The 26,319-nt window shown below is 39.5% G+C and overlaps 1 protein-coding gene across 2 annotated transcripts in view; it reads left to right on the top strand.

Annotated features, from left to right (window-relative positions):
- The window catches only part of RRAS2 (RAS related 2), a 73,643-nt gene that overhangs the window by 45,080 nt on the left and 2,244 nt on the right, over positions 1-26,319 (top strand). For both annotated transcript variants that reach the window (XM_059136796.1, XM_059136789.1), the window contains exons 2-5: positions 11,715-11,802; positions 12,707-12,809; positions 12,982-13,090; positions 24,486-24,604. In XM_059136796.1, the coding sequence (XP_058992779.1) occupies positions 11,715-11,802; positions 12,707-12,809; positions 12,982-13,090; positions 24,486-24,604 (419 nt within the window). The remainder of the gene's footprint in view (positions 1-11,714; positions 11,803-12,706; positions 12,810-12,981; positions 13,091-24,485; positions 24,605-26,319) is intronic.

Raw genomic sequence — 26,319 nt, 5'->3', positions numbered from 1 at the left:
ACTAGTGGTAGCTAGAGCTGTAAGGATACCTTCCTGATTTTAAACCGTGATATTCTTTCTGTTATAACACACACATAAAACACAGGAATTCTTTTCTTTTTTTTTTTTTTTTAAGATTTTTATTTATTTATTTGACAGAGATCACAAGTAGGCAGAAAGGCAGGCAGAGAGAGAGGAAGGGAAGCAGGCTCCCTGCCAAGCAGAGAGCCTGATGCGGGGCTCGATCCCAGGACCCTGGGATCGATCATGAACTGAGCTGAAGGCAGAGGCTTTAACCCACTGAGCCACCCAGGTGCCCCAAAACAAAGGAATTTGTGATAGAACCTACAAATTCTGTTTGTTATAGAATAGGAGCTAAATATGTCCTAATGAAATTAGAAAGCTGGAGTCTTAAAAGATCAGACAGAGCAAATTCCTCATTTACCCTAGGAGCCAAGAAGGAGGTTGACTCCTCCAGGGGCACTTACCTGGTTGTTGCAGAGCTGGGACTAGACTCCAGGCTTCTTCAGACTCACATGCTCAGCTTTTATTACTAAAGAGTTTGTGTTGAATCCACCTAGTATTTCCCCTTGATTCACATGTTTCAGATTTCAAAACCAACAAAAAATTTCCCTCCCACTCCTGTCTCACAACTTCCAGGTTGGATTCTTCCCATAGGTAATGATACCTTCCAGAGATACTTTATGCGCAATAAAGCAAATAGGTAACCTGTGTTTATTTAACAACATATCTTGCAGATTCCTCTATATTATTAGTACATGAAGTCATTCTTTTCTTTAATAGCAGCATTCATATTGAACGAGTGCTTCATAATTTAAGCAGTCATTTACTGAAGGACGTTTAAGTTGTTTCCAGTCTTTTAGATTAAAAAAAAATTCAATAATCAATGACCTTGCACATGTCATTTCTTATATGTACAGATGTGTTGGTAGGATACATTTCTAGAAGTGAAATTGCTAGATCAAAGAGCATATGTTTCTTATATTACCATCCTTAGATCTTTATTCTTTTATGTATGTGTATATAAAATGGATATATATATATTTTTTAGGCCTTTATTCTTAATGTAGAAATGGAGTGTTTTCATATTGAATGAAAGACCTTTTAATTGCTTTTTCTGTTTGGCAATAGCAGTTTATAATTTTAAAAATAAGTTACTTTAAGAGTGACAGAATTTATTTTTTAAACTGGTGCATGTTGTATGCTTTGATGTTAATATGACAGATTAAAGAAAGTGTAATGGAAGCAGTATTGCTTTGGAGTCAGACCTGAATTTGGATCTGTGTTCTACCAGTCTACTGACTTTGTGACATTTGGCAAGTAATGGAACCGCTAAGCCTCAGTGATCTCATCTAGAGCAACAATACCAGCCTTATGGAATTGTTGTCTAAAGCTACTGTATTTCATTAATTCTAAGAAAACATTTTTCCTCTACATTCTAGTATCTTTGACATTGAGAGGCTCATAGTCAAAGACATGCTGTAGTTGTTTTGGTGGTGTTGTTGTTGTTGTTTTTCCCTTCCTTTCTTGGCATATGAGATAATGTTGGTCTTAAAATCAATGGCATCTTATTGGATTTGATGAAGTAGGGTGATGCCACAAACTGGCACAGGGGAACTGTGCTAGGGCATGGTATAGGCAGAGGAAGTTCAGTGTGATGAGGAAAGTTCAGGCTTGTGGTGGGCTGGTTGGGTGTTAGTGGAGTGGGTATAATGGAAGTTTTGTTCTAGGCAGCAGTCAGCGCAGCAGAACCATCATAAAGTAAAAGGATAGTGTAGTTGGTGATGGAGCACAAGGGCAGATATTACCCACAAATCTGGGTATATAGAAGTTGGAATTAAGGCAGATTGTTGGTGGGTAACAGGACTTTGGCCCAGGGTAGAGGTTAAGGAACTGTGTGCTAATTCATAGCGGGAAGACTTTGAAGTAGTGGGGCTATGGGAAAAAATTTTGCAAATGATGCATGTACATCATACATATATATACATATACATCATATATATATATATACACACACACACACACACACACATATATATATATATATATATATACATAAAAGATTATATTTGTCAGAGAGAGAGAATGTGTGCACACGCATGCGTGAGCAGGGGAAGCAGCAGGCAGAGGGAGAGGCAGGCTCCCCACTGAGCAAGGAGCCCTATGCAGAATACGATCCCAGAACCCTGGGATCCTGACCAGAGCTGAAGGCAGGCAGACACTTAACTGACTGAGCCACCCAGGTGTCCCTTTATCTAGAATATATAAAGAACTCTTAAACTGAACAGTAAAAAGACAATGCAGTTTAAAAGGGGGCAAAGATTTGGACAGACATTTCTCCCAAGAAGGTCCACAAATGGCCAGTAAGTATGTGAAAAGATACTCAACATCCCATTATGGAAATTTCAGTCAGAACTGCAAGGAGGGGCACCTGGGTGGCTCATTTGATAGAGCATATGAATCTTGATCTCAGGATTATAAATTTGAGCCCCACATTGGGTGTAGAGGTTACAAAAAAATTATTTAAAAAAATTTTAAGGAGATATTACTGTACATCCACTAGGATGACTAGAATCAAAAAGACACATGTTCTGTGACAAGTACTGGTGAAGATACTAAGAAGTTAGACCCCTCAGACACTGCTCATGGGAATGTAAAATGGCACACCTACTTCGGAAGAGAGTTTGGCAGTACTTCAAATTAACGGCATGACCCAGCAATTCCAGTTCTAGAAATGTACCCGAGAAAAGTGAAAAGATATGTTCACCCCAAAGATTGTACATGAATGTTCATGGCAGCATCATTTATAATAGTCAAAATGTAAAAAAATTCCAATGTCCATTATCCAATGGATGGGTAAATATGGTATGATCTATTCATATGGCGATGCACCACAGCAAAAGAAGGAGAAGTGAAGTACTGATGTGTGCTGTGACGTGGATGGATGTTTAAAACATATGCTAATAAGTAAAAGAGGCCAGACACAAAAAGACCAGATATTACATGATTGGATTTATATGAAATGTCCTGAGCAGGCATGTTGATAGAGACAGAAAGTAGATTGATTGTTGGTTTAGTGGCCCTAAGGTTGGGAGGGGATGGAGAGAAGGGAAATGCCTGCTGAGGGTTGTGGATTCCTTTCGGGGTTGATGAAAATGTTCCGGAATTAGATCTTGATGACCGTTTCAGGACCTTGTGAATTACTAAAAACTGTTGACCAGTGTACTTTAAATGGGTGAATTTTCTGGTATGTGAATTATATTCCAGTAATGCTCTTAAAAACAAAAAGTGGCCCTAGTTCTAGGAATGGCCTGGATTACGTATGTAGCAGATTATCTGTATAAGAAAAGAGTTAAGGGTAGAAGCAGCCAATTATAAGAGCAGGAACGCATGTTGATTGGGAAAGTCCTGAGAAGAGGGAGGAAAGATGGTGATGTCTGGGTTGGGAATAAAACAGTAGCAGTTATCAGCTACTGTTACTGTCCTGCCAAGGTCAGATGAGTAAGAACTAACAATGCTGAAACTCTTGACTGTGGATCTTGTAATGTTTGAAAATGCTTCCTGCCTAAATCCGTATTGGGCCCGAGGTCTTTCTGGTGGGGACCCCCATCACCGTGAGGACCCTGATATAAAGAGGAAAGGATACAGATCTACAGAAATAGGATCCAGGGGAGGCCTGAACAGTTGCATGTTCCAGAGGTCAAGGACTATCGTCTTCATCGGAAATGTTCCACAGAGGCCAGTGTTAACGTTGTTTAGGCAGGTTTGGTCCACATAAGGGTGGAGGTAAGGAAGGCTAACTTAGAACTAAGTTAATAGCTGTCAGGATGGAGAGGATAGGGTGGATCTGGAAATTCCCTAGGAGACAGGTCCAGTCAAGGCAAGAACCCAAAGACTCAATCAAGACCTGGTGTGTTAAAAGGAATGTCATGGGATTTATTCAGATTTCCCATGGGGATAGTATGAGCTATTAATGTGTACATACCATTCACAGGCTTATATGGCTTTTTGTTTATTACTTCTGTCTGTGCCAATTGTCACTGTGCTTTAAGAAAATTAAGTCTTGTCCTTAAAACTTCATTTAGGCTTTGTACATTATTTTTCAGAATTAGATTGCAGTTACTGGAGGATGAAAGCAAATGAATACTAAGTTCAGACAAGGAAAATAAGCTCTATTATGCTGCATGATAAAGGCCACTGGCTTACTTTTGCCAGCTGTTTTCTAAATACTATGGCAGCTCTGAGGGAGGAGTGTGTTGTTGTGTAAGCAGTACCTGAGTTAGGCTTGTACCTACCGATGGTCTGTGTATATATGAACAGTGGCTGTTGCCATGGCAGGGCCCTCAGTTCCCTTTATCAAAAATCACCTCACTGGTACTGTGAACTAAACATTTTTGTCCATCCAATAGGTTAGTTTTACAAATTCTGATAGGGTTGGTGGAGGGAAGTGAAAGAAGAAAGAGGAAAACCTTTCTCTTCCCTTCTTTCCTTTTGAGCCTTGGGTTTGGAAGGATAAAAGCTTCGAACAGTAAGCTGACACTCCCTTTGGGGAGCTGACATCATGAAATGGTGGTTTACCTCCCTGAATAATTTTCCTTTCACAGAGTTTGAAGCTTTTCTTTTTCTTTTTGACCTGTGCTGAAAATGTTACTAAAGATTCATTTTGGTTTAGAATTTTGCTTTTTAAAAGAACAAGCATCAGTGGAAGGGTTGGGGTGAACTCCTGCTGCAGCGCGCTCTAATTTGGATTGATCATTTCCCACCTCGTGTCTCTGGGTGAGCTCTGTCTCTCCTGAGGGGACTGTTAGGGTCAATTTGAGAGTGGAAAGTGGAAGGAACAGTTGGCAGATAGTTAAGTGGTTTTGTACCTAGAATGTTATCAGAGGGAAGCAAATGCTAGGATAAGAATGAGGTAGCAGAGAGTTAGGGCAGGATGGCGTAGCTGGGGTGTCTAAGGGGTGCCCCAAAGACAGGCTTTCCCTTCTTCTTGGTGTCGCTTTGGCCTGGCTCTCTACATTGGGAAAGGAAAGGAAATTCCCTCTCTGTCTCTTGGGCCAAATGCCTCTTCTATAGAGATTAGAATAGAACTCAGGGTTAATATGGCTCAGGACTGTATTTCACTGGTAGCTTTTGTGGTCTGGCCTTACAGACCTAAACACAGATGAGAATAGTTTTTCCCTGGGGAAATGAGCACCAACTAACTGACATAGAAACAAACTTTTGAAATAGAAGCAGTTTATAATTTGACTGTACTGTACTTTTTCTTGTTGCATACCAGGCCCACTGATTTGCAACCAGGTACTTCACAGGAGGTGTGCACCCCTGAGACTGCACAGAAGTCACATGAAAGGTACAGGGTGGCTTTGGATAATCTGAGACAATTAGCCACATTGCCTGAAGGCCGAAGTTTTGTTAAAAAGAGACTAAAAGGATTATTGGACTTAGGGTACCTTTTATTCTGTGTTAGGAGTCCTGGAGGATCCATTATGGGGATCTCCATAAGTATACTTGTTAGATGAAATGAAATACTAATTTCAGTCAGGAAGAACTGTCCTTGCCTGAAGGAATATCAGGCGTATTGGAAACGTTTGACATAACAATAAGGGAGGGTGTTGCAGGGAACAAAGGTTCTCTGTGACTTGACAGCTGCTATTAAAAAGTGACACCAGGAAGAGCCTGACTCTGGCCTCAGCTGCCTGAAGTTGCTACAGCCTTCTCTAGTGTTACCAGAGGAATTTGCACTGCTCTTGTGTTAGCAGATAGAGGCTACTGATGGATGGCTAACCAGGTCCTCATTGTGCTCTGGGAAATCAATTTCTGACCTCTCAGTACAATCTTCTGAATGATTGGCTTTCCTAATGGCCAGTATTTTAAGGTTCTAACTATGTACAGGGTACCTTGCTTAACTCAAAGAAGTTCTAAGAAGCATGAACTATGCTGTGGATATATATATATATCAGATCTAGTTGGAAGTATGTATTGGGCTTTAACTGGAACTCTAACCTATTTTACTTTCTCTTGAAGCTCGGAGGCTGAGAATAAAGCCATAGTTAACAAGTTATCCTCCTATTTCAAGGACTTGCATGGAGGGGGGGCCTTAAATTGGTTTTGCACGTTTCGCCCATACCTTATCTCCAGGAAGTAAAAGTGTGGAGAGTTAAGGGTTCTAAGACAAGGATGTTTTTGGAGAGAACTGTTAGTATGTGGTGTGTTCCGTGTATTTCCCCATCTCCACACACAGCTTCTGGAGAGGAGGATACTTCTCTTAAGCCCCTTTCAGTGAAGACAAATGAGGGGGTATAGCTCAGTGGTACAGCATTTGACTGCAGTGAAGACAAATGATAGGGGAGGCTTTAGTCGAATCATTCTGAGAACTTGACATGTATCCCCTGGTGTTCGGTATAGCATGAGCAATAGTATGTGAATCTGTGGGTCCCTAGCAGAGCAGAAAAGAACAGGACTACATAGTTAGGAATCTGCACTTCAGAAGACAGTAGTGTTTCCTTGAGCTTCTGGATGGAACTAGGTTAAAACCTTCTAAAGAGGGACACTGTGCATGACTACCTGGAAGATGAGATGCTCTAATTTGCCACAGGTAGTAAAAGTAGAGCGCTGTACTCTGATCTGACTTTCATCTCAGGCTCTTTCCACTCCACCACACTGCCTCCCCAGAGGCCCTGCATGCTAGGACATGGTGGTGGGATGAAGCTGCATGAGCTCAGCAGACACTCCTAGCCCGCCGAGAACCTGGCATCCACGGCGCTCACTGGCGACCCCAGCTCTTCCGTCCCTCTGATCTGCTTTCTCATGCCACCCCCCTAAATTCACTCTGGAAGGTTTCTTTTTTTCCCATGATCCTCCAGAGCCCCATCTAAAGTGGGCACTGAGATATGCCCTCCTTAAATTATCCCTGTGCTTATACTTTCTGTTGAGAAATGGGCTTTAGAGATGTTAAATCAGTTGCCCCAAGGACTCAAAACAGGTAGAAAGTGGAAATGGCATCTGGGTTTGAATTTCAGGTTTCTCAGACTCTGGTGCCCATACACATCTTCTTTTCCTTGTGCTGCCTCCAGCAAAGGCTTTATAAGAAAATGAGCCCTTATGAAATCTCCTATTTTAGTTTATTTTATCATGATTTTAAAAAATTTTACAAGTTTTGTAGATAGAATTAAGAATAGGAAAATACTGACTTGAAATGGAAGGGAGCAGAGAACCACAGAATTCTGTATCTAGAATATTTCATGATGTGGATTCTGTATATAATGTGCGGGAAGAAGGTTGAGCTGAACTAGATGTTAATTAAAGAAAATCTCCCTTTCCTTTCTGTACCCCATGTTTTTAGAGGACTTTTGAGACTCACCTGAGAATGCCACTATGCTTAGAAATGCCCTTTCATTTGTTTACAACTCCCCAATAGCACCTTAGATCTTAGCCTCCCCTTCTTTCTCTATGCAAGGGGGCAGTAAACTTAACCAGTGTGCTAGGTTTACAGAGTTTTCACAAATCTCCTGTAAATTACCCATCCCATTGTGTAGACCAGGCACCGCTCTGTGGCAGTGCTTGGGAACTACACTTTCACCGGTAGCAGGGGGTCAGGAGAAAGTGGGCTTTCACTCCTGCCCCCTAAATGCAGAAGTGGCCTCAGCTCATTCTCTTTCCTGTCCTTCCCCCTTCTTTTCTTCCTTAAGGCAGCTTCTTTGAATGGGAAGATAGTGAGCTGGCAGTTCTCTTAGGCCGAGCAGAATTCCTCTTGTGCAATCTAGTGGTGAATAATCAGGAATACTATTCCTGCCATCACAGCGTAATGCTCTTGACATTAGTAAGGGCTTTTGACAACCTTACCCAGACCAGATTTTATCAACGGGAAATTGACTCCTGTCTGAATGGAGGTAGCTTCCTAATCCTAAGCTTTTCTCCATAAATCTTAACAACCTTAAGGAGACTTATGTCCATTTGCCCTTCTACTACCTGGCAGGCATCCTCCCTTTGAAAGCAGGCATTCCCTTTGTTTCTGGCCAGGGTCCTCCTCCATGCATCCTTTCCTGTGATACCAAGAAAGCAAAGTACTTTCTCTCTGCTCTTCTTCCCCTTTCAGTGTGTTCTCTACTGCCTTCTATTATGCGATACTGTGCCTACTATTTTTTTTTTTTTTCTTGCTTTCTGCTATAGAATATCCTTTCTGGACGATGGTTGGCAACTTCTTCAGTTTCAGGATGGAGACTGTTTTCTGGCAAATTGCTGGACTGTGTTTATAAGTGAATGTGCACATAGTTCCTGTACATGACTGCAGTCTTTAAGCCCCCTAAATTTTGTTGCCCTCTGAACTAGCATGATATAGACATTTCTTGCTGTTGCAGTTTCTTGGCCAGTGTATTTCCACTCCCTGCTCCCCAAACCCCTAATCGCAGCACTGGATGTAGTGTAACAAGCAGTAGGGCTCTGTGAACGTTGGGCCTTGTCCCCATGATGCTCTGTAAATACTTGTCAACCAAACTAATGAAATCAGGAGAGCAAGAGCAATTGGCTGAGGATTTCAAGTGGTGAAAAATAAGGTGAACAGTATGGATCAAACTAGAGGCTTTGCATGCTGTGTAAAGAAAGCACTGAATCCTGTAAACAGCAGGGAACCATTAAATTTATGTATCTTCTAGAGGTCTAATTTGTATATATTACAAAAAATGTACACATCTTGTGTACAGCTTGATGAATTTTTACTTACATGATTATCTGTGTAATTACTGCTCAGATTCCAGGAAAAATCTCTAAAACCCCAGATACGGAGATTTTATCTTGATTCACATTTAGATGCCAAGTGCCATGGTTGGTCTGTAGTATAACCAGGATTGGAATTATTACAGCTGTTCTCAGGATTAAGAAGTCTTTATACTTGAATGAAAACACTAACTCATACCATCTAATTGTGTGACAAAAATAATACAGTGTGGTTAACGTTTTTCAGTCATCAGCATGTCTTGGCACTTTATAGACACTACTTGAAATTATCTGGCCCAGGAGGGTTTGTTACTGTCCTGTTTTACAGATGTTAAAGGTTAGTAAGGTAAAGTAATTTGTCTCAGGTTCTACAACTAGAAAGTAGCAAATCTAGGACTGTCCATCACCAGAGACTGATTTCTTGTTGGTAATTTGCTGCCTTAAATATCTGGTACCTAGGTTTAAGTAACAGATACGTATGTCTTTGCGGCGGGAGCTGATGATTATATTTGCTAACTGCAATGAAGAATGCTCTTTTTAGGCACATTCTGATCTGTGGCTTACAGGCGTTATGAGAGAAGGGGGTCTTGGATTCTTTGTCAGTCAGGCCCTGGAGCATTGTTATTTGGATAGATTTTTTGAGGGAGGAAGATGCTTTCTGGCTTCCTAAAATCAATATATAGCAACAAAATGATGGTCCCTACAGACACATTTTGAAAGCAGGACACAATGAAGATGATATATGGACCTAAATATCCAGAAATTCCAGCAATTAGTTTGTCTTAAAAATGTCAGTGGAATAAGTGTGTGCCCGTGTTAGTCAGCAAAATGGCAAAATTCTTACAACATTAAGATTATGTTGGGGTAGGAGGGCACTGGGGTAGCTCAGTGGGTTAAGCCTCTGCTTTCAGCTCAGGTCATGATCTCCGGGTCCTGGGATTGAGCCCCACGTCAGACTCTCTGCGCAGCAGGGAGCCCGCTTCCTCCTCTCTTCTCTCTGCCTGCCTCTCTGCCTACTTGTGATCTCTCTCTATCAAATAAATAAATAAGATCTTAAAAAAAAAAAAAAAGATCATGTTTCAAGAGCTAAAGGGACAAAGAAAATGTGAAACTTCCATAGCCTCTAAAAGGAAAAATAATTTATTTTAATGGCCCTCAAAGTTGCTTAAACCCAATAATTGTCTATATATGTTAATGTCTTAGTTCTGACTCACAGTACAAAAAAAAAAGTCACATCAAACAAATTTGTTATCATGCATAACTACAATATATTTAATATTTGTTCAGTTTTTTCAGATAAAGTGAGAGGGTCAGTGCAGGACATTTTAGCACATTTAGGTATAAACTGGGAGTAGTCAATGAATTTCAGGTTTTACAAGATGAAAGCATGCCAGGAAGTAAACTAATCTTAAAAAGATATAAACAATATGGTTATCTGACTTGCTTGGGGGAAAGACTACAGTTTTAAGTTTTTTAGAATACTCTGTACAAAGATAATATTGCCAGTTGTACCACTTTTTGAAGAGATGTGGGTGCCAAAAAAGAAGTTCAGTATTGCTTTGGTATCTGTTAATTTTTAAGGATGGGGTGGTGATGGAGATGGTTTTCTACTCAAAAAGCTGCTCCTGTTGTAAATACTTCTTTTATAGACTTTGTTTAAAAAATCGCGCATTTCAGTGAAACCATCCAAAAGGAAATAGGATTATGGATACTGAATTCTGTGATTAAAGTTAATCCTAAAATATAAATAAAATGTGGAAAGTAGAAAGTGGCCTTCAAACATAAAATTTATCAAGTCATAGTAGCAAGGAGATCAGTATCCTCTCCCCAGTTCCCCATCCAGGGGTTTCTTTACTGTCTTGTTCAGAGTGCCTACTTCTGAGTAGCTTTATGATGTTTGTGATACATGCTGGGGGAGGAGGGAGGGTTGTCACTTAAGAATGCTGTGTCCCTGGAGCCAGCAGGTCCAGTTGCTAGGAAGCCTTGCCTGAAGAATGGTTGAATCCTTTTAGCTCTGGTTCTCAGCATCAAGCTGCCTTCCTCTAAGTCATTCCCTTGCATTTGGTAATGAGCCAGTGGGAAAGTAGGCTTTGAGGAAGCCAGTCAAGAGGGGAGAGCATAGGAGATGCTCAGAACAAAAGAAGGATGATGTCAGTGTCCCAGTTAGTGCCCTTCTGTCAGAAGCGGGAATAAGTTCTCTCAGATTCTTATTTTTGCCATTGTTTTCTTTTTAAAACCTTTAAAGAAATTGTGAAGCGTAATACACAAACATTTTTAACTGGCTCACTGAGATTCTTCCCATCTTATCTGATGCCTTAACTGTCCTCTCCTCTGGTGATGATTGCAGAAGATAACAGTTTGGAGGCTTTGCTAACCAAAGAAGACAGAGATAGAAGTTGAGATGAAAAAACCCACAAAAATATCAGTGAAAGAATACGTTTGAGATCCCTACCAAAAAAAATTTCTGAAATCCCATTTCCTTATAATACCCAAGGCAGCTGAATGGGAAAAAGACAGGATGTGAGGAAAAAGGGGAGAAATGAACACGAGGCATGGAATCTTCCAGATCCCTATTTGTTGGCTCCGTTTATTTCATACTGCTTTGTTCTCAAGACTGATGCTTACAACTGGGTTGCAAATAGACCTGGGTAATAACTGACTATTTTTCTAGTTTTGGAAGAACATGAGATCTAGATATATATTATTTTGGGTATATATAATTATGAAAAAATTATTGTATATAATTATGAAAAAACTGTAGTGGGTCTTTGGCAGTCTTCTTGCATATATCAGATAGGAAAATTCAGAGATATTTAGTACCTTTTCTCTACTTGGAAGCTCTGAATAGATTTCATTGGGTGGGAAGCCAACATAGTAGGATAAACCTTAATACAATGCAGATTTCATTGTTAACTCTGGATAAGTGGGATTTGATAAAGTTACATTAGTGCTTGGATAGGCAAGTAAACATAAATTTAAAACAAAGATTATTTTTCTTACAGTCCTATTTTGTAACGGATTATGACCCAACCATTGAAGATTCCTACACAAAGCAGTGTGTGATAGACGACAGAGCAGCCCGGCTAGATAGTAAGTGATCTGCCTTTATTTGATAGTTTGATAGCCTGTTTTTAAAACGTAAGCTTGGGCATTTTGCCAGTTGCACACTACAATGGAAATATCGTAGGTGGTGTTGAACACAAGCCCACCTCCTTCATTAGTTTTGATTGATGCATCAGCATTTTAGGATATTTAAATATTTCTCAGTAAATGTAATATAAAACAGTAATTGTGTTGACCTTGTGCTAGTGAAATTAATCTTGTCATTGTAGCTTGTTGAAGTTGTATTTTGGGGGATATTCGGGAAAAAAAAACATGAAGTTTCAGCTCTTCCTGCTTTCCTGCAAATGTTAAAATGGGTGAAGTAAATATAGAAAAGATTGAATATTTGTTAACTTGCTTAGAATTTTTAGCACAGAGGCAGCAGCAAATAGGGTTTGCTTGGTCATGCACTCCAAGTCTGCACAAAAGATAGCTCTGTTCTTTTAATTGACATGATTCTTTCATTCCCAGAGATCAAGAGGTACATTAGCACCTGCACTTTAAGTGTGGTGTTTGTGGGGAGTAGACCAAGATTTCTTTCGTGAATTTACAGGTATCTTTTTCAGTTCTTTCCGTGGAGGAGATTAAAACATTCAAGTGACTTCAGAGGTGATCTGACTCCATCTGCCTAGATGTATTTGGTATTTTTAACCTTGTAATTGGTATGCTAATGTATTCTAGCTATAAAATCAACCCGTACTGATGAAGATGACTCTGAAGCTGTCTGCTGTGAGATGTGTTTGTTTCTAGTTTCAGGAATAGAGCGCTTTGAGGAGAATTCCATGTCTTTATTACACTATGTATGATGTGCTCTGAAGGACCCACATTAATTGGGGAAGCCATGTATGAGATGAGAACATGAACACGGTTACATGTATTGTTTTCTCTTTAGTTCTGGATACAGCAGGACAAGAAGAGTTCGGAGCTATGAGAGAACAGTATATGAGAACTGGCGAGGGTTTCCTGTTGGTCTTTTCAGTCACAGATCGAGGCAGGTTTGTACCAGTATTAAAATACAGATCTTCTGTTCATGCCTAGATCACTATTTTATTGAATTTGGACTTCTTGTTTTTAGAGAAAAAGATAAAGTAATGAGATACTAAATGGGGTGTGAGACTAGCCATGTTCTGATATTTGAGCAAATTGATTTGTCTGTTTCTGTTTTAGTTTCGAAGAAATCTATAAGTTTCAAAGACAGATTCTCAGAGTGAAGGATCGTGATGAGTTTCCAATGATTTTAATTGGTAATAAAGCAGATCTGGATCATCAAAGACAGGTGAGAAGGAATGTTGCTGCTGGAAATCCCATTGTTGATAATCACAAAAAGATGAATTGGTGAATAGATGTGTTTCATGAAACTACTGAAAGTGCCATGATCAGAAAACCTGCTGACCGTGGCACACTAGATCTGGGGATATCGAATTCTCAGACACATTTACACAGAACTTCAGTGGACCCTGTAAACCTGTGAGTATTTGTACTAGCTCCATTCACATGTTATAATTTCTTGGATAATCTCCAAAACTCTAATTCAGTTAGGTCATCTTAAAGCTACCCTTATTACAGACCAAGTTTTTTCAGTGTTAATGCTAAATTACTTTCATTTAGAGAATAGCTTTGGCCTGAATGACAATATTTGGGTTTTTCCTGAGTTCCATCAGTGACGGAATATTCTGTTCATTCTTTGCACTGGCAGAATCTAACACCATAACCTCTAAGGGAAGAAGATTTTTAGTATTTAGTTGTAGCTAGATTATACTCACTTGTATTTCACATTTAATTTTTAAAATTTGGAGGATATATTATCCACTCATATTTTTGTGGGTGAGCAGAACAAGGTCAGATGTAAATTAGTGCAGGTTCTTCCGTCACTTGGGGTTTCTTTTTGTATCTTTTTATTTCATTTCAGGGTTTAGCCTCTAAACAATTACATCTGGAAATGTAATTGTTTAAGTTGTTTCTTAATTTTTGCTGGTATTTAAATTGTCTTCTGTTTTTATATAGCTTTGTGTTACTTTTTAAGATTTTGTTTGAAAAGTGCAAACATCAGGAAAAATGGGTTGAGAACACCTCTGAGGGCAGCCTTCCATTTTGTAGTTAACTGTAATTTAATACAAATCTTTGTGTGCTCTATTTGTAAAATTTTGTTGAAGGTATACCAGGTTTAAATGTGGGCTTAAGAGAATATTATTGTTCCAATGCTAAAATTTAGAAATGTTTTCTGGTGATATTTGATGTAGAATAAATTTTACTAGTAGGTCTTTTTAAAATCTGTATTATTATCAGGTTAAGGTGAAAAAAAATTTTTTTAAAAGATTTTATTTATTTATTTGACATAGATCATGAGTATACAGAGAGGGAGGCAGAGAGAGAGTGGGGGAAGCAGGCTCACCACTGAGCAGAGAGCCCGATGCGGGGCTCGATCCCAGGACCCTGGGATCATGACCTGAGCGGAAGGCAGAGGCCTTAACCCACTGAGCCACCCAGGCACCCCTAAGGTGAAAAAATTTGTTCTTCACTTCAAACCAGTATAAACTTTTTGAAATAATTTAGAATATGGCATTGTTCACATCTTAAACCTTAAGAGTAGATAGGCCGTCTATTTTTGAATTTTTTTATTTTTAGGGTCATTTCCTTCAGGGTTTCTGAACCTAACTGTATTTATTAAAAGTTGCCAGTAGAATCTGTCTGCTGATCTTCGCAGTCCTTTCTAGTACTAGAAACACTTTTATATGTCACTGGATCTGGGAGTAACTGGGAAGTAGCTTTGCCATGAGCAAGAGGCTCCCCTCCCTCCCTCTTCTACCCGGCCCCTGAGTGCTTTCTGCCCTGATGATGGGAAAGGTTTTTCTCACCTTTCGGTGGTTGTACGTAGCTCCAGTAATACAATAGATGGGAGGACTGGGGTGAGTTGGAGGTCTCCTGTAGTGTAGGTGGTGATAGGCCAGGAAGTGTGGGGAAGCCCATGTCCCCCAGACCAAACAGGCCCTGCCGTGATGGTCCTAGGGCAGAGTTACTTCTAAGTCACCTCTATGCTGAAGATGCCATGTTTGTGCCACAGTTTCCTATGTCTGCAGATTATCAACATATTATGGCACTTCGACTTTGTTTCACACAGTGGGCTTATAAAATTTTTCATCTAAGGTTTTTTCCTTTTAATAAGAGAAAAGATTCTCAGAGTAAAATAAAAAACAAAGGTGGTGAGAAGGAACAATGTAGGGAATGGTAAGTTTCATATTTCCATCACCCTGAAGATAGCAGTTGGCCTGGAGTAAGTTCTTCTATATTCATTTCTCTGCTTTAAACTGTATACACGATAAATTATGTATACATTGAAAGCTCAAGCGTGTGTATCCAAGAGAGAAGAGCAAGTAGCTGAGATCTGACTGCTTAATTTTCACTCATTCCTATAGATTCTGCTCTCTGAAGGATAGGCCCTGAGAAAAACTGGATTTCTGGCTTCTGCTTCATCTCCTCTTCACCCTTGCACTCAGGCACAGCTCCTGCACTTACGGGAGCCTTGGGTGCTGGCTGGCTGCAAATCCTACCGCCTTTCCCTCATCCCATTCATTTCCCACTTGTTTGCATGATTCTTACTCACTTTCTCATTCTTAAACTGACAGCACTTTCTTCTCCTTCCTCACTCACAGCTGATGATGAGTAATATTTTCCTATTTCACTGAGACATTTCTGCACATTTCTACCTCCACATGTACTAACCAAAGTACACATGTACCCCATCAATTCTGCCTTCCCCCATTTAGGTGGATAAACTGTTCACCTATCTGTGCCCATCCTCTCTAGTAGGCACTGCGTCCCCTTCCAGTTTTTCCCATTTCTTTGCCTCATGATCGTTCCCACCAGTTTGGCTCTCCTCTTTAAAACAATCTGTAACTACAGCAAAAGCTTGTTCTTAATCTCACATTCTTCTCTGTGTACCTTTCTGCTGCTTCTTGTCACACAGAACTCGTTGAAAGTGTTATCTACACTTGCTCTCTCTCCTCTCTTTCCTGCCATTCTTGCTTGCCCTGACCCCAAGGCATGCAGTGCCCGAGTCAAGGTCACAATTTACGCAGATATCAGTAACATTTGACACAGTTACTCACACGCTCATTTTTGAAACACTGTGTTTACTTAGCTCTGGGACAGTGGAACCTTTGCCTCTTCCTTCTCCCTTTGCTCATCTTCCCTTCTCTCTCTCTGGTGTCTTAGGGCTCAGGTACACCCTCTTCTAAGGCTCTGGGTGTATAAAGACCATCATGCTTCACTTTCCAGCCTTTGAGGGCCATGCACAGCACATTTGAAATTAAGGCGCTATGCTAAAGGTTTTTTTTACCTTTGTAAAGTCTTTTCAGAAGTAAAGGTGTTGTCCAGAATGTCTTGGCACCTTGCCTTGCTTTACCAACACCCTGGACAGGCCACAGGGATCCCATAAAGATTTCTTTCCCCTGTTCAGAAATGCTTACTTTTTTGGTCATCACCCCTAAAACATTTTTACTCAGGAACCAGTCTGACTTGCTAAGTTAATGAACCAGTTCATTGTTTTCTGCCTTTGTCTTAGACACAATCATTTGTGGACTTTTTCTAGTTTCTAGCTAGGTAACAAATGCCAGTTCTCCATGTTTTTGGAATCAGTGGGTCAGCCCTGGGCATTCTTCCTACTGGTTCCTGAAATTCTGAACCCATCTGGGGAGATCAGAGATTTTGGTTACTTTCTTCTAGCTTCTGTATCTCTAGATTTGGCTTCTTCCTTCCATCCATCCATCCATCCATCCATCCAATATTTATTGAACCTTTTTTCTAGACATTAATGACAGAGCAACAGAAAGAACAAAGTCACTGAAGTTTACATTAAATAAAAAGAGTTTGGTTAACGTTACCACGCACCTAGCCCCTTAGAGATACTTTGATCATTTTGTTTATCCTTTCAGAGATGTAGGAAGAAAACATAAGTAAATGACTTGTTTGTGCTTACTAAAATGTTAAAGTGGGTAAATATGATAGCACACTGAATCTGAAATTTAATACAGCAGTACGTGGGCTTGGATTGTTGACTTGGTGCTATCTCTAGTTTCAGGTTCCTTGTCCTGACTCAGCCCTGTGTAGAAACAGACTGTTTTGCTTTTTTGTTGTTGTTGTTTTGTTTGTTTTGTTTGCTTTTCCTCTGTCTTCTCTCCCAGCTTACCTTAGCTTCCCCATCTCCTTTCCCCCTTGTTAGGTGCTAGTGGCTTTCTGTTAATGTGAGAAGGGAGCCCATTATACTTACAATAATATCTAAGTGTTCTAACCCCCAATCTGTTTGTTAGTACCTTGACCATAATATGCCCCTGTAAGCCTCCTAGGAAAAAGACATCGCTGGAACCCCCAGTGGTATTAAGGGTCTCTTCTTGCCTTATCTGTTTGTACCTTGTCTGCATCTAAAAGATTTGTAAACCATTGAGTGTAAGTAGCCTGAGCGCTTCTCAGTTTTCACCATTTAGTTTTGTTCATGCTTTGTCCTTAGCACATACAACAAAGGTAAGTACTCAATAGATATTTGCTGAATGAATGATTCAAGGCATCAGTGAATCAAACCATGTATTAATTTGATGATTCTTTCTATACAATCGATATTTTTGAAAATAAAACAAAAACACGTTTTGCTTCTGCAGACTTAGGTTATTTATTAACTAGACACATCTGTGTGAGCATTGCACATGTTTTGGTCTATTCCTACTAAAGCCAGATTAATAAAATTGCTCTCATCATTCTTATCTTGCTCTTCTCTATTTGGAAATACATAGTACTAGATAAACTCATTAGTGTGGTTGTCTTCTAATACTTATTTGTGCCTTTGAAGTGAAACCACTGGAGGTTCCCAAATGCAGATCTGTGAATTTTTTCAGTCAGATTCACCTTTTTTGTTTAAAACAAAACACTTTTGGGTAGTGCTGACCTACCAAGTTAAAATATCCAGGAGATAAACTTTAGTATTTGGTACCTTTATAAAATTCTCCGGGTTGGGGAACCTCTAGGAAATCTTATTTGTGTAGTTCTCTATCTACACACGTGGCATTCTTTGTTCCCTGCAATATTCTTTTTGTGCTTTTTTGTTTGCTTTGATGGCAGCAATGCTATTTCTGTTTCTTAGTTAAAATAATGCTACACCAGTGAGCTCAAGAGCAGCTTTATATGTGGTTAGAGATTCCTTGACCAGAAATTCGTGTACAAACTCTACTGACCTCGATTCTTAGGAGACAGTGATGGGAGACCATGCTTTAAAAATAAATGAATGAAGCACGTAAATAATCTTAGCAGTGGGATTATTTTATCATCTCTGTCATTAATTACTTCTTACTATGTATAGATAGGTCATTTGCCATTCTCTGTAGCTGAATTACATTATGAAGGAGGGATGGGGCAAGGTACCTTTTGGAAGAATAAATGAACAGAAAGACAAATAGCAGAATTATTTTTTTTTTCTTCCAAATAGCAGAATTCTTAAGGACATGTATTTCCCTTTCTCAATCAAAATCATATTAATAAAGTAATTCTTGATTGACTTGTCTCAAATACTAATTTTTATTTTTATTTTTTTCCTGTATGTTTTCATTTACTTACTTGATTGGTCATACTCTGTCTACCTAACATATGTCTTTATTAGTTAATGACTATACACTCTTTTGGGCTCTGAGCGTACAAAGACAAATAATGCCTTACTCCCTAGCTACAAGGGATGTGATGTAGGGATAGTGGGAGAACAAACCTGAGAATTGGAGTATAGTATGTTTAGGGTTTTGTTACTGGTCACTGTAGGGCATGATGGGAACTCCAGGGTGTTGTTCCAAAACCTCATGGAGGCTAAGGGGGAAGTTATTGATTGCTTAAGTCTTGAAGTGTTATTAAGGAACAAACTAAGAGTATAGAGTTTGGAGAGAAGGGGTGGCATCCCAGGAAGAAGGAAGAGAATTTGTGACAACACAGAGGTATTTTTGTAGGAAGGCATGTCCCATGTCAATTTAATAAAGGAATTTGCTTTTTAAATTGGCTTCTGTGAAGCTTTCTTTTCTTACTTGTCTTCCTTACTTGTTAATTGCTTGCTTGATTTGATTGATTTATATTTCAAAACCATAGGCCTAATGGTATATAAGCTGTTTTGAAGAGAGGCAGCAAAGTGTAAAATCTAGAAAAACTTGGGTATACCAGTGCTGTGCAGAATCTGCTGCCCTTTTGGAGCACAACAAGGTTATCCACTATTATGAAATAATCATTAGATGTACATATTAATGTAATAAACTAATGATACTGCACTGAGGTTGCCGAATTTTGGAAATAGAATGTTACACTGGAAGAACGAACTACCTTAAAAGACTAAAGGGAACAACTCAAGCTCAATCAAGCTCAGATAGGGCTAGCAATAATTCCTGTTCTAGTTAGCCAGAGTGAGAAACCTTGTAATTCTGGGGTTATTGGTACTCAGATGGATTTTGTTGCAATAGTAGGGCAGAATTAGCCCTGGATGAAATCTATTTTGTAGGTACTATGTAACAAAAAAGAGCACACTTTCCAAATAAGTGAATCCCAGAAGAAATCTCGAGAACATTTATAGGAATATAAACTTTTTAGAACTCAACAGATAAAAGTTAAATACCCAACCATCACTTAAAAATAACCAAGCAAGAAGCAAGAAAATATGATTCACAATAAGGAGGAAAAGCAAAGAATAGAAACAGACCCAGAAATGACACAGATAGAATTCGTGTACAGATACCTTAAACATTTCTTTCTTTCTTTCTTTTTTTTTTTTAAGATTTTTATTTATTTGACTGACAGACCACAAGTAGGCAGAGAGGCAGGCAGAGAGAGAGAGGAGGAGGAGGCAGGCTCCCTGCTGAGCAGAGAGCCCAATGTGAGGCTCCATCTCAGGACCCTGGGATCATGACCTGAGCTGAAGGCAGAGGCTTTAACCACTGAGCCACCCAGGCACCCCAATACCTTAAATATTTCTTAAGACTATATTCCATATGTTTAAGAAGCTAGAGAAAACCCTGAAAATTGAATATAGTAGGTAGAGACATGGAAGATGGAGAAAGATCAAAATTGGACTTAAAGAAATTAAAACTACAATGTCTGAGATGAAAAATACCCTGGCTGGGATTAACAGCCAGAAGTAATAGCTGAAAAATTTCTGACTTGAAAAAAACTGTGAAACACATGAATCTAAGAAGCTCAGCAAACCCTGAGCATAAGAAATATGAAGAAAATTACAACAGGACACACACATTTTAATGACATTGTTTAAAACCACCGATAAAGAGAAAATCTGAAAGATAACCAGAGGAAAAGAAAACTATTAACACAGGAACAGAGCTAAAGATGGCAGCAGTCATCATGGTTTCTCATGGGCAGTGATACAAGGGAGAGGAAGATAGTGGCGCAACATCTTTCGGGTATTGAAAGAAGAAAATCATCTAAAATTAAATGGCCAATAAAAATGTTTTTAAGAGGGGCGCCTGGGTGGCTCAGTGGGTTAAGCCGCTGCCTTCGGCTCAGGTCATGATCTCGGAGTCTTGGGATCGAGTCCCGCATCGGGCTCTCTGCTCAGCGGAGAGCCTGCTTCCCTCTCTCTCTCTCTGCCTGCCTCTCCATCTACTTGTGATTTCTCTGTCAAATAAATAAATAAAATCTTTAAAAAAAAAAAAAAATGTTTTTAAGAAATGAAGGTGAGGGCGCCTGGGTGGCTCAGTGGGTTAAGCCGCTGCCTTCGGCTCAGGTCATGATCTCAGGGGATCTAGTCCCGCATTGGGTTCTCTGCTCGGCAGGAAGCCTGCTTCCTCCTCTCTCTCTGCCTGCCTCTCCATCTACTTGTGATTTCTCTCTGTCAAATAAATAAATAAAATCTTTAAAAAAAAAAGAAAAGAAAAGAAATGAAGGTGAAATAAAAACTTTGCCCAGATCTACAAAAGGGAGAGGATTCATTACCAGCAGACCTGCATTACAAGAAATGAAAAGAAGGAAAATTATACTAAACAGCAATCTGAATCTATACAAAAAAAAATGAAGAGCACCAGAAATGATAGTCATTGGGCAAATATAAATTACTTTTATTGTTATTTAAATCTCTTTAAAATATAATTGGATGTTTAAAGCAAAAATAGTAACTGCCTATTATGAGGTAAAAGGTAATAATAAAATGCAGAAGGAAGAAAAATACTATTGTAGTAAGATTGTTACATGATACTTGCATTGGTGTAAAGCATTTGAATTAGACTGTGATGAGTGAAAAATGTGTATCATAAACTCTAAAGCAGTCCTTAAAACCACTTAATACATAGTTCATTAGCTAACAAAGGAGAGAAAATGGAATCCTAAGAGCAATACAGTTAATCCAGAAAAGGGGTTAGATCAAAGAACAAATGGGTGAATAGGAAAGAAAATTCAAGATGACTCCATGGTATCCATAATCACATTAACAGTAAGCAATATGAGAACCTAAATTAAAAGGCAGATTATCCAATCATCAAATTGGATAAAAAAGTGAGACGCTACAAGAAATCCTTAGTGTAAAGGTGTGAATAGGTTAGAAGTGAAGGGTGGGGTAAGATATACCATGCTGATCCTAATGGAAAGCATGTTGAAATGTAACGTAAGTATCAGCCTAAGGCCATTTCAGAGCAAAGAAGATGACCAGGAGGAGTAATGAGGATTGTTTCATAATGAAAAAGAGATTACTATTCATTAAGAGAACATGACAATCCTAAACATTCATATACTGAATAACAACTTCAAAATTCTTTTTTTTTTTAAAAGATTTTATTTATTTATTTATTTATTTATTTGAGAAAGTGAGAGAGTGCCCACAAGCAAGGGGAGCACCAGGTGGAAGGAGAGGGAGAGGCTGGCTCTTCGCTGAGCAGGGAGCAGGATGCAGGCCTTGATCCTGAGCCCCGGGATGCTGGGATCATGACCTGAGCCGAAGGCAGAAACTTAACAACTGACTGAGCCACCCAGGTGTCCAACAACTTCGAAATTCCTAAAGCAAACATTGAAAGAACTGCAACAAGTAATTGACATACTCATAGTCAGAATTTTCAACACTGCTCTGAGTAGTTAAATAGAAAGTCAGTAAGGATCTTGGCGGCTTGAATAACATTATCGAATAACTTACTCTAACTGACATTTAGTGAATGCTCCACCCAACTGCAGTGGAATACACATTATTTTGAAACGAGAACAAGTCTCAGTAAGTTTAAAAGGACTCTAGTCGGACCAGGTATGTTCCTTGTTCATGGTGGAATTAACTTGGAAATCAGTAACAGAAACCTATCTAGGAAACCTCTAAATATGGAGAAACCAACAAACTTTTAACTCACCCTTGGTACGAAGAAGTGATCAAAAGGAAAATTATTTAATAAAATATTATGAACCAAGTTATAATTAAAACAACATATCAAAATTTGGGATTCTACCAAAGAAGAAAAATAGAAATTTATAGTATTAAGTGGTTATTATTAGAAAAGAAAAAGACTCCATTCAAAGGCTAATTTCTACCTTAAACTAGAAGAAAAAAGCAAATTAAAACCATAGTAATTAAGGAAGGGAAATAAAAAAGAATGGAAATCAATGAAATTGAAAATAAAAAATTCATAGAAAGATAAATCTGGTTTTTAGAAGATTAGTCAAAGTGACAAATCTAGCCAGAAAGACCAGGTGAAAAAGGAGCAAAGCACAGATTACCAGTGTTAATAATGGAAGAGATTCCTTCACTTCAGATCTTACAGATACTGAAAATGAAATAAATACTATATAAAGAAATACTGTGCTATAAAGAAATACCATACTGTAAAGAAACTTTATATCAATAAATTCAGCAAGTTAGATGATATAGTCATATTTCTTAAAATACTACCAAAATTCAAGAAAAAAAATAGATAATCCAAATAGTGCTGTATCTATAAAATAAATTCAACTGATTATAAAAACCTTCCCTCAGAGAAAATCCCAGGCCCAGGTGGATTTGCTGGTGAATTACGTCAAACTGATTTTGCTGAAAGTGTTCCAGAAATTGATGATGAGAGGATTCTTTCCAACTCCTCATACGAAGCCAGCAGTACTCTGATACCAAAGCCAGACCAAGATGTAAGAGTACGATAGTCCAATAATACTTGCGAACACAGATGTAAGAAATTCTTAAAATTCTAGCAAATAGAATCTATGAAGAGGACAGTGCACCATTACTTGAGTGGGGTTTACTCCAGAAGTGCAGTGTTGACTTAGCAGGAAAAAATGAATCAACACAGTTCACCATGTTAATAGACTAATGTGGAAAGATCATGATCTCAGTGGGTGAAGAAAAAAAAAATTTGAGAAATGTAACATCCTGCTGAAAACTTTACAGATGGAATAGCAGGAACTTTGTTCACGTGATAAAGGGCATGTGCAGTGAGGCCCTACACTATTCAGTGTGCTTCCTGGGGAAGGACTGTATGCTGCTGGCGTGGCTCTGAATGTGCTAGCTGGGAGGTCCGGCCAGAAAAAGAAATGAAAGGCACCCACAGTAGAGAAGAGGCAATAAAACCGACTTTCGTCGCAAACAACATGATCCTGTAGAAAAGCCTATGGGATTTATGAGAGAGCACCCAGATAATTGAGTTTAACATAGTTCTGGGGTGTAACGTAAATATACAAGTCATGATCCTATTTTTGTAGAGATAAAGGTACCTTACTGAAAAAAGACCAGAAAAATGTGGTTCTCTGTGGAAGATAATGTTGAGTCCACCCTCTCCCCCAGTCTGCAGTTTCTAACGTCTCTGTGAGTGTTGACTTCTGTGGTGATGACAGCAATAAAAGTCACTGTTTTGGAAAAATAGTTTTCAGCCACAGTATATAAATGTGATGAAGTTTAGCAGTTTTTGGTAAATGTCATGACTTTCAGCCTTTTACGCTGAAAACATATAGGGCATTACAGTCATTTTATGTTTCTTATTCTGCCCTACCATTTTAGGATGTTCGTTCTACCACCCTTCACATCCTAGTATATGGAAAATGTTTTGATCGTAATCATTGCTCATTTTTCTCCTGTATTTACTGAGCATGTCCTGTGTACCGGCTACTGGGGAATGCAGAGATGAGGAAGACCCGCGGCCTCTCGAGGCTTCCGTCCTCTCCGTCCTCACCTCTTTATTATTTTCTCTCTTGGCTTCTTGTATTTAAGCTTTTCTAGACTTCGTGTTGTACCTGGAACTTGGAAAGGGCAGCCCCCCCATGGCTCTTACACCTGCCCTTTCTTTTGTCAGGGATACCTTCTTACCCCACCCCACTGCACTCCCTACTCTTTATTTAGTTCTTAGTTTAAATGTCATTCCTCAGGGAAGCTTTCCCTGATCTGCCCAGCAGGGTTATAGAGTCTGCCAGCACCTTGTACTTTTCCTTCCCAGAACTTATCACCATTGTATTTAATACTTGCTGAGTGACCACCAGACTGAGATCTTGTTGTCTGGTAATATTTTAATCAGTGAGTTGTTTTTCAGAGCTGGGCTCTGGTTCGTATTGAGCTTGTGAGTCTCTGTTTATCTTATGGAAAAGCAGCTCGGCTTGCTGGCTGGATTAGCAAAGCAGTGCATGGCCACGGATTAGATGGAGCAGATCTGATTTTTAATTCTGGACCTCAAATACAACCCTTGGGATTTCAGGTAACACAGGAGGAAGGACAGCAGTTGGCACGACAGCTGAAGGTAACGTACATGGAGGCATCAGCCAAGATGAGGATGAATGTAGATCAAGCTTTCCACGAACTTGTCCGGGTTATAAGGTACGCAAGACCCATCTTTGAAGTTTGTTTTAATTTATGGAATTTAACAGGTAATCACACTGTGCTTTTGAAAACCATAAGCTGAGAAAGAAATTGCCACTCAGTGTTTAAGAAGGGAAGCTGTATGTAGAAGCACTTCTGTGCTAGGCATTGACACCCAAGGCATATTATAGATTTTCATTAAGGACATACTGTATACTAGGTACTTCCTACATATAAAACCAAATTTAATTATATTGAAGGAGAGAGTACACATAGAGATTTTGGGAAGAATCTGTGCCGTTTCCAGAGGTGTCCATAGCATGAAGATAGGGAGGACAATAGCTACATTTGAGTGGAAATCTCTGCCAGACACTGTGCCTCATACTTCACGGGTATCACTACATTGAATGCTCACCACAACCCAGTAAACTAAATACTTTGATCTATCCTCACTTTCGGATGGGAAAGCAGGTACATCAAGGTGAGTTAACTTGCTCAAAGTTTTGGCGGTAAACGGCAGGGCTGGGACTCAAATCCGTTTCTCTGATTCCAGAGCCTGTGCTCTTCAGCTTTGCTCTGTCCCCACGTCTTCCCAGGCGGACAGTGAGCTAGGTGGGGGAGAGTCAGGCCTCCCCTTCATGGGGTGAAGTGTGACATCTCAGATAACCAAGGGGTTTTCTGTCTGCTGGCCTAGAGGGCCCCTGTGGTTCAAAAAGTGTTAATGGTTCCAGGAAGCTTGAGGTGATGGGTGAGGTCACCTGGAATTGGTTTCTGTGTGAGAAAGATTGAGTTGCTTTATAGTAGGAGGGGTTTAATTTGATTATTTTTAGCCTTGGTGGCTTGGCCTCTACTTCACCCTGGGCTCTCTAGGTCTGCTAGTCTCTGTCTGACAGCTATGTGGAGTGAGCTGGGGTTAATTGTGAGTCTGAGGGGAATCAGCATCTGTGCTATGGGCTTCCTTTTCTTTTTTAGCCCTTTGCATGGGCATTCCCTTTGTAGGGAAAGAGAACTAAGGTTTATAGTTTTTTAGTTCTTAGTAGTTTGTTAAAAGTACGAGTTCTCGGGGCGCCTGGGGTGGCTCAGTGGGTTAAAGCCTCTGCCTTCGGCTCAGGTCATGATCCCAGGGTCCTGGGATCGAACCCCACATCAGGCTCTCTGCTCAGTGGGGAGCCTGCTTCCTCCTCTCTCTCTGCCTGCCTCTCTGCCTACTTGTGATCTCTGATCTCTCTCTCTGTCAAATAAATAAAATTCTTTAAAAAAAAAAAAGGTACGAGTTCCATTTTTAAACGAGTACAGAGTTTGTTTTGTAAGATAGAAGAGTTCTGGAGGTGGATGGTGGTGATGGTTGTACCACATTGTGAATATATTTAATATTGTTGAACCGAATGCTTAAAAATGGGTAAGGTGTTAAATTTTGTTATGTGTATTTTAACATGGTTTTGTGTGCACACAAATGCAGTGCCTTCTTAATGTCACTTTTACTGCCTTTTGAAATATTTGGCTCTGGGTTTTGATCCTTAGAATCTATATCCATATCCATTAGTCAGTCTGGAGTGAGGAGTGAGTGGGTAGAGGAAGCTTTTAAAAAAAAATGTTTAATTTTATTTTTACTTTTAGTAGGCTCCCTGTCCAGCATGGGGCTTGAACTACGACCCCGAGATCAAGAGTCTCTACCTACTGAGCCAGCCAGGTGCCCCTAGAGGAGGATTTTTTATGCCATGCACTGATAGGCC

This window comes from Mustela lutreola, chromosome 1 (genome assembly GCF_030435805.1).
Source record: "Mustela lutreola isolate mMusLut2 chromosome 1, mMusLut2.pri, whole genome shotgun sequence".
Lineage (NCBI taxonomy): Eukaryota > Metazoa > Chordata > Mammalia > Carnivora > Mustelidae > Mustela > Mustela lutreola.
The sequence above is the reverse complement of the archived record's forward strand: the minus strand, read 5'-3'. Positions and strand labels throughout refer to the sequence as shown.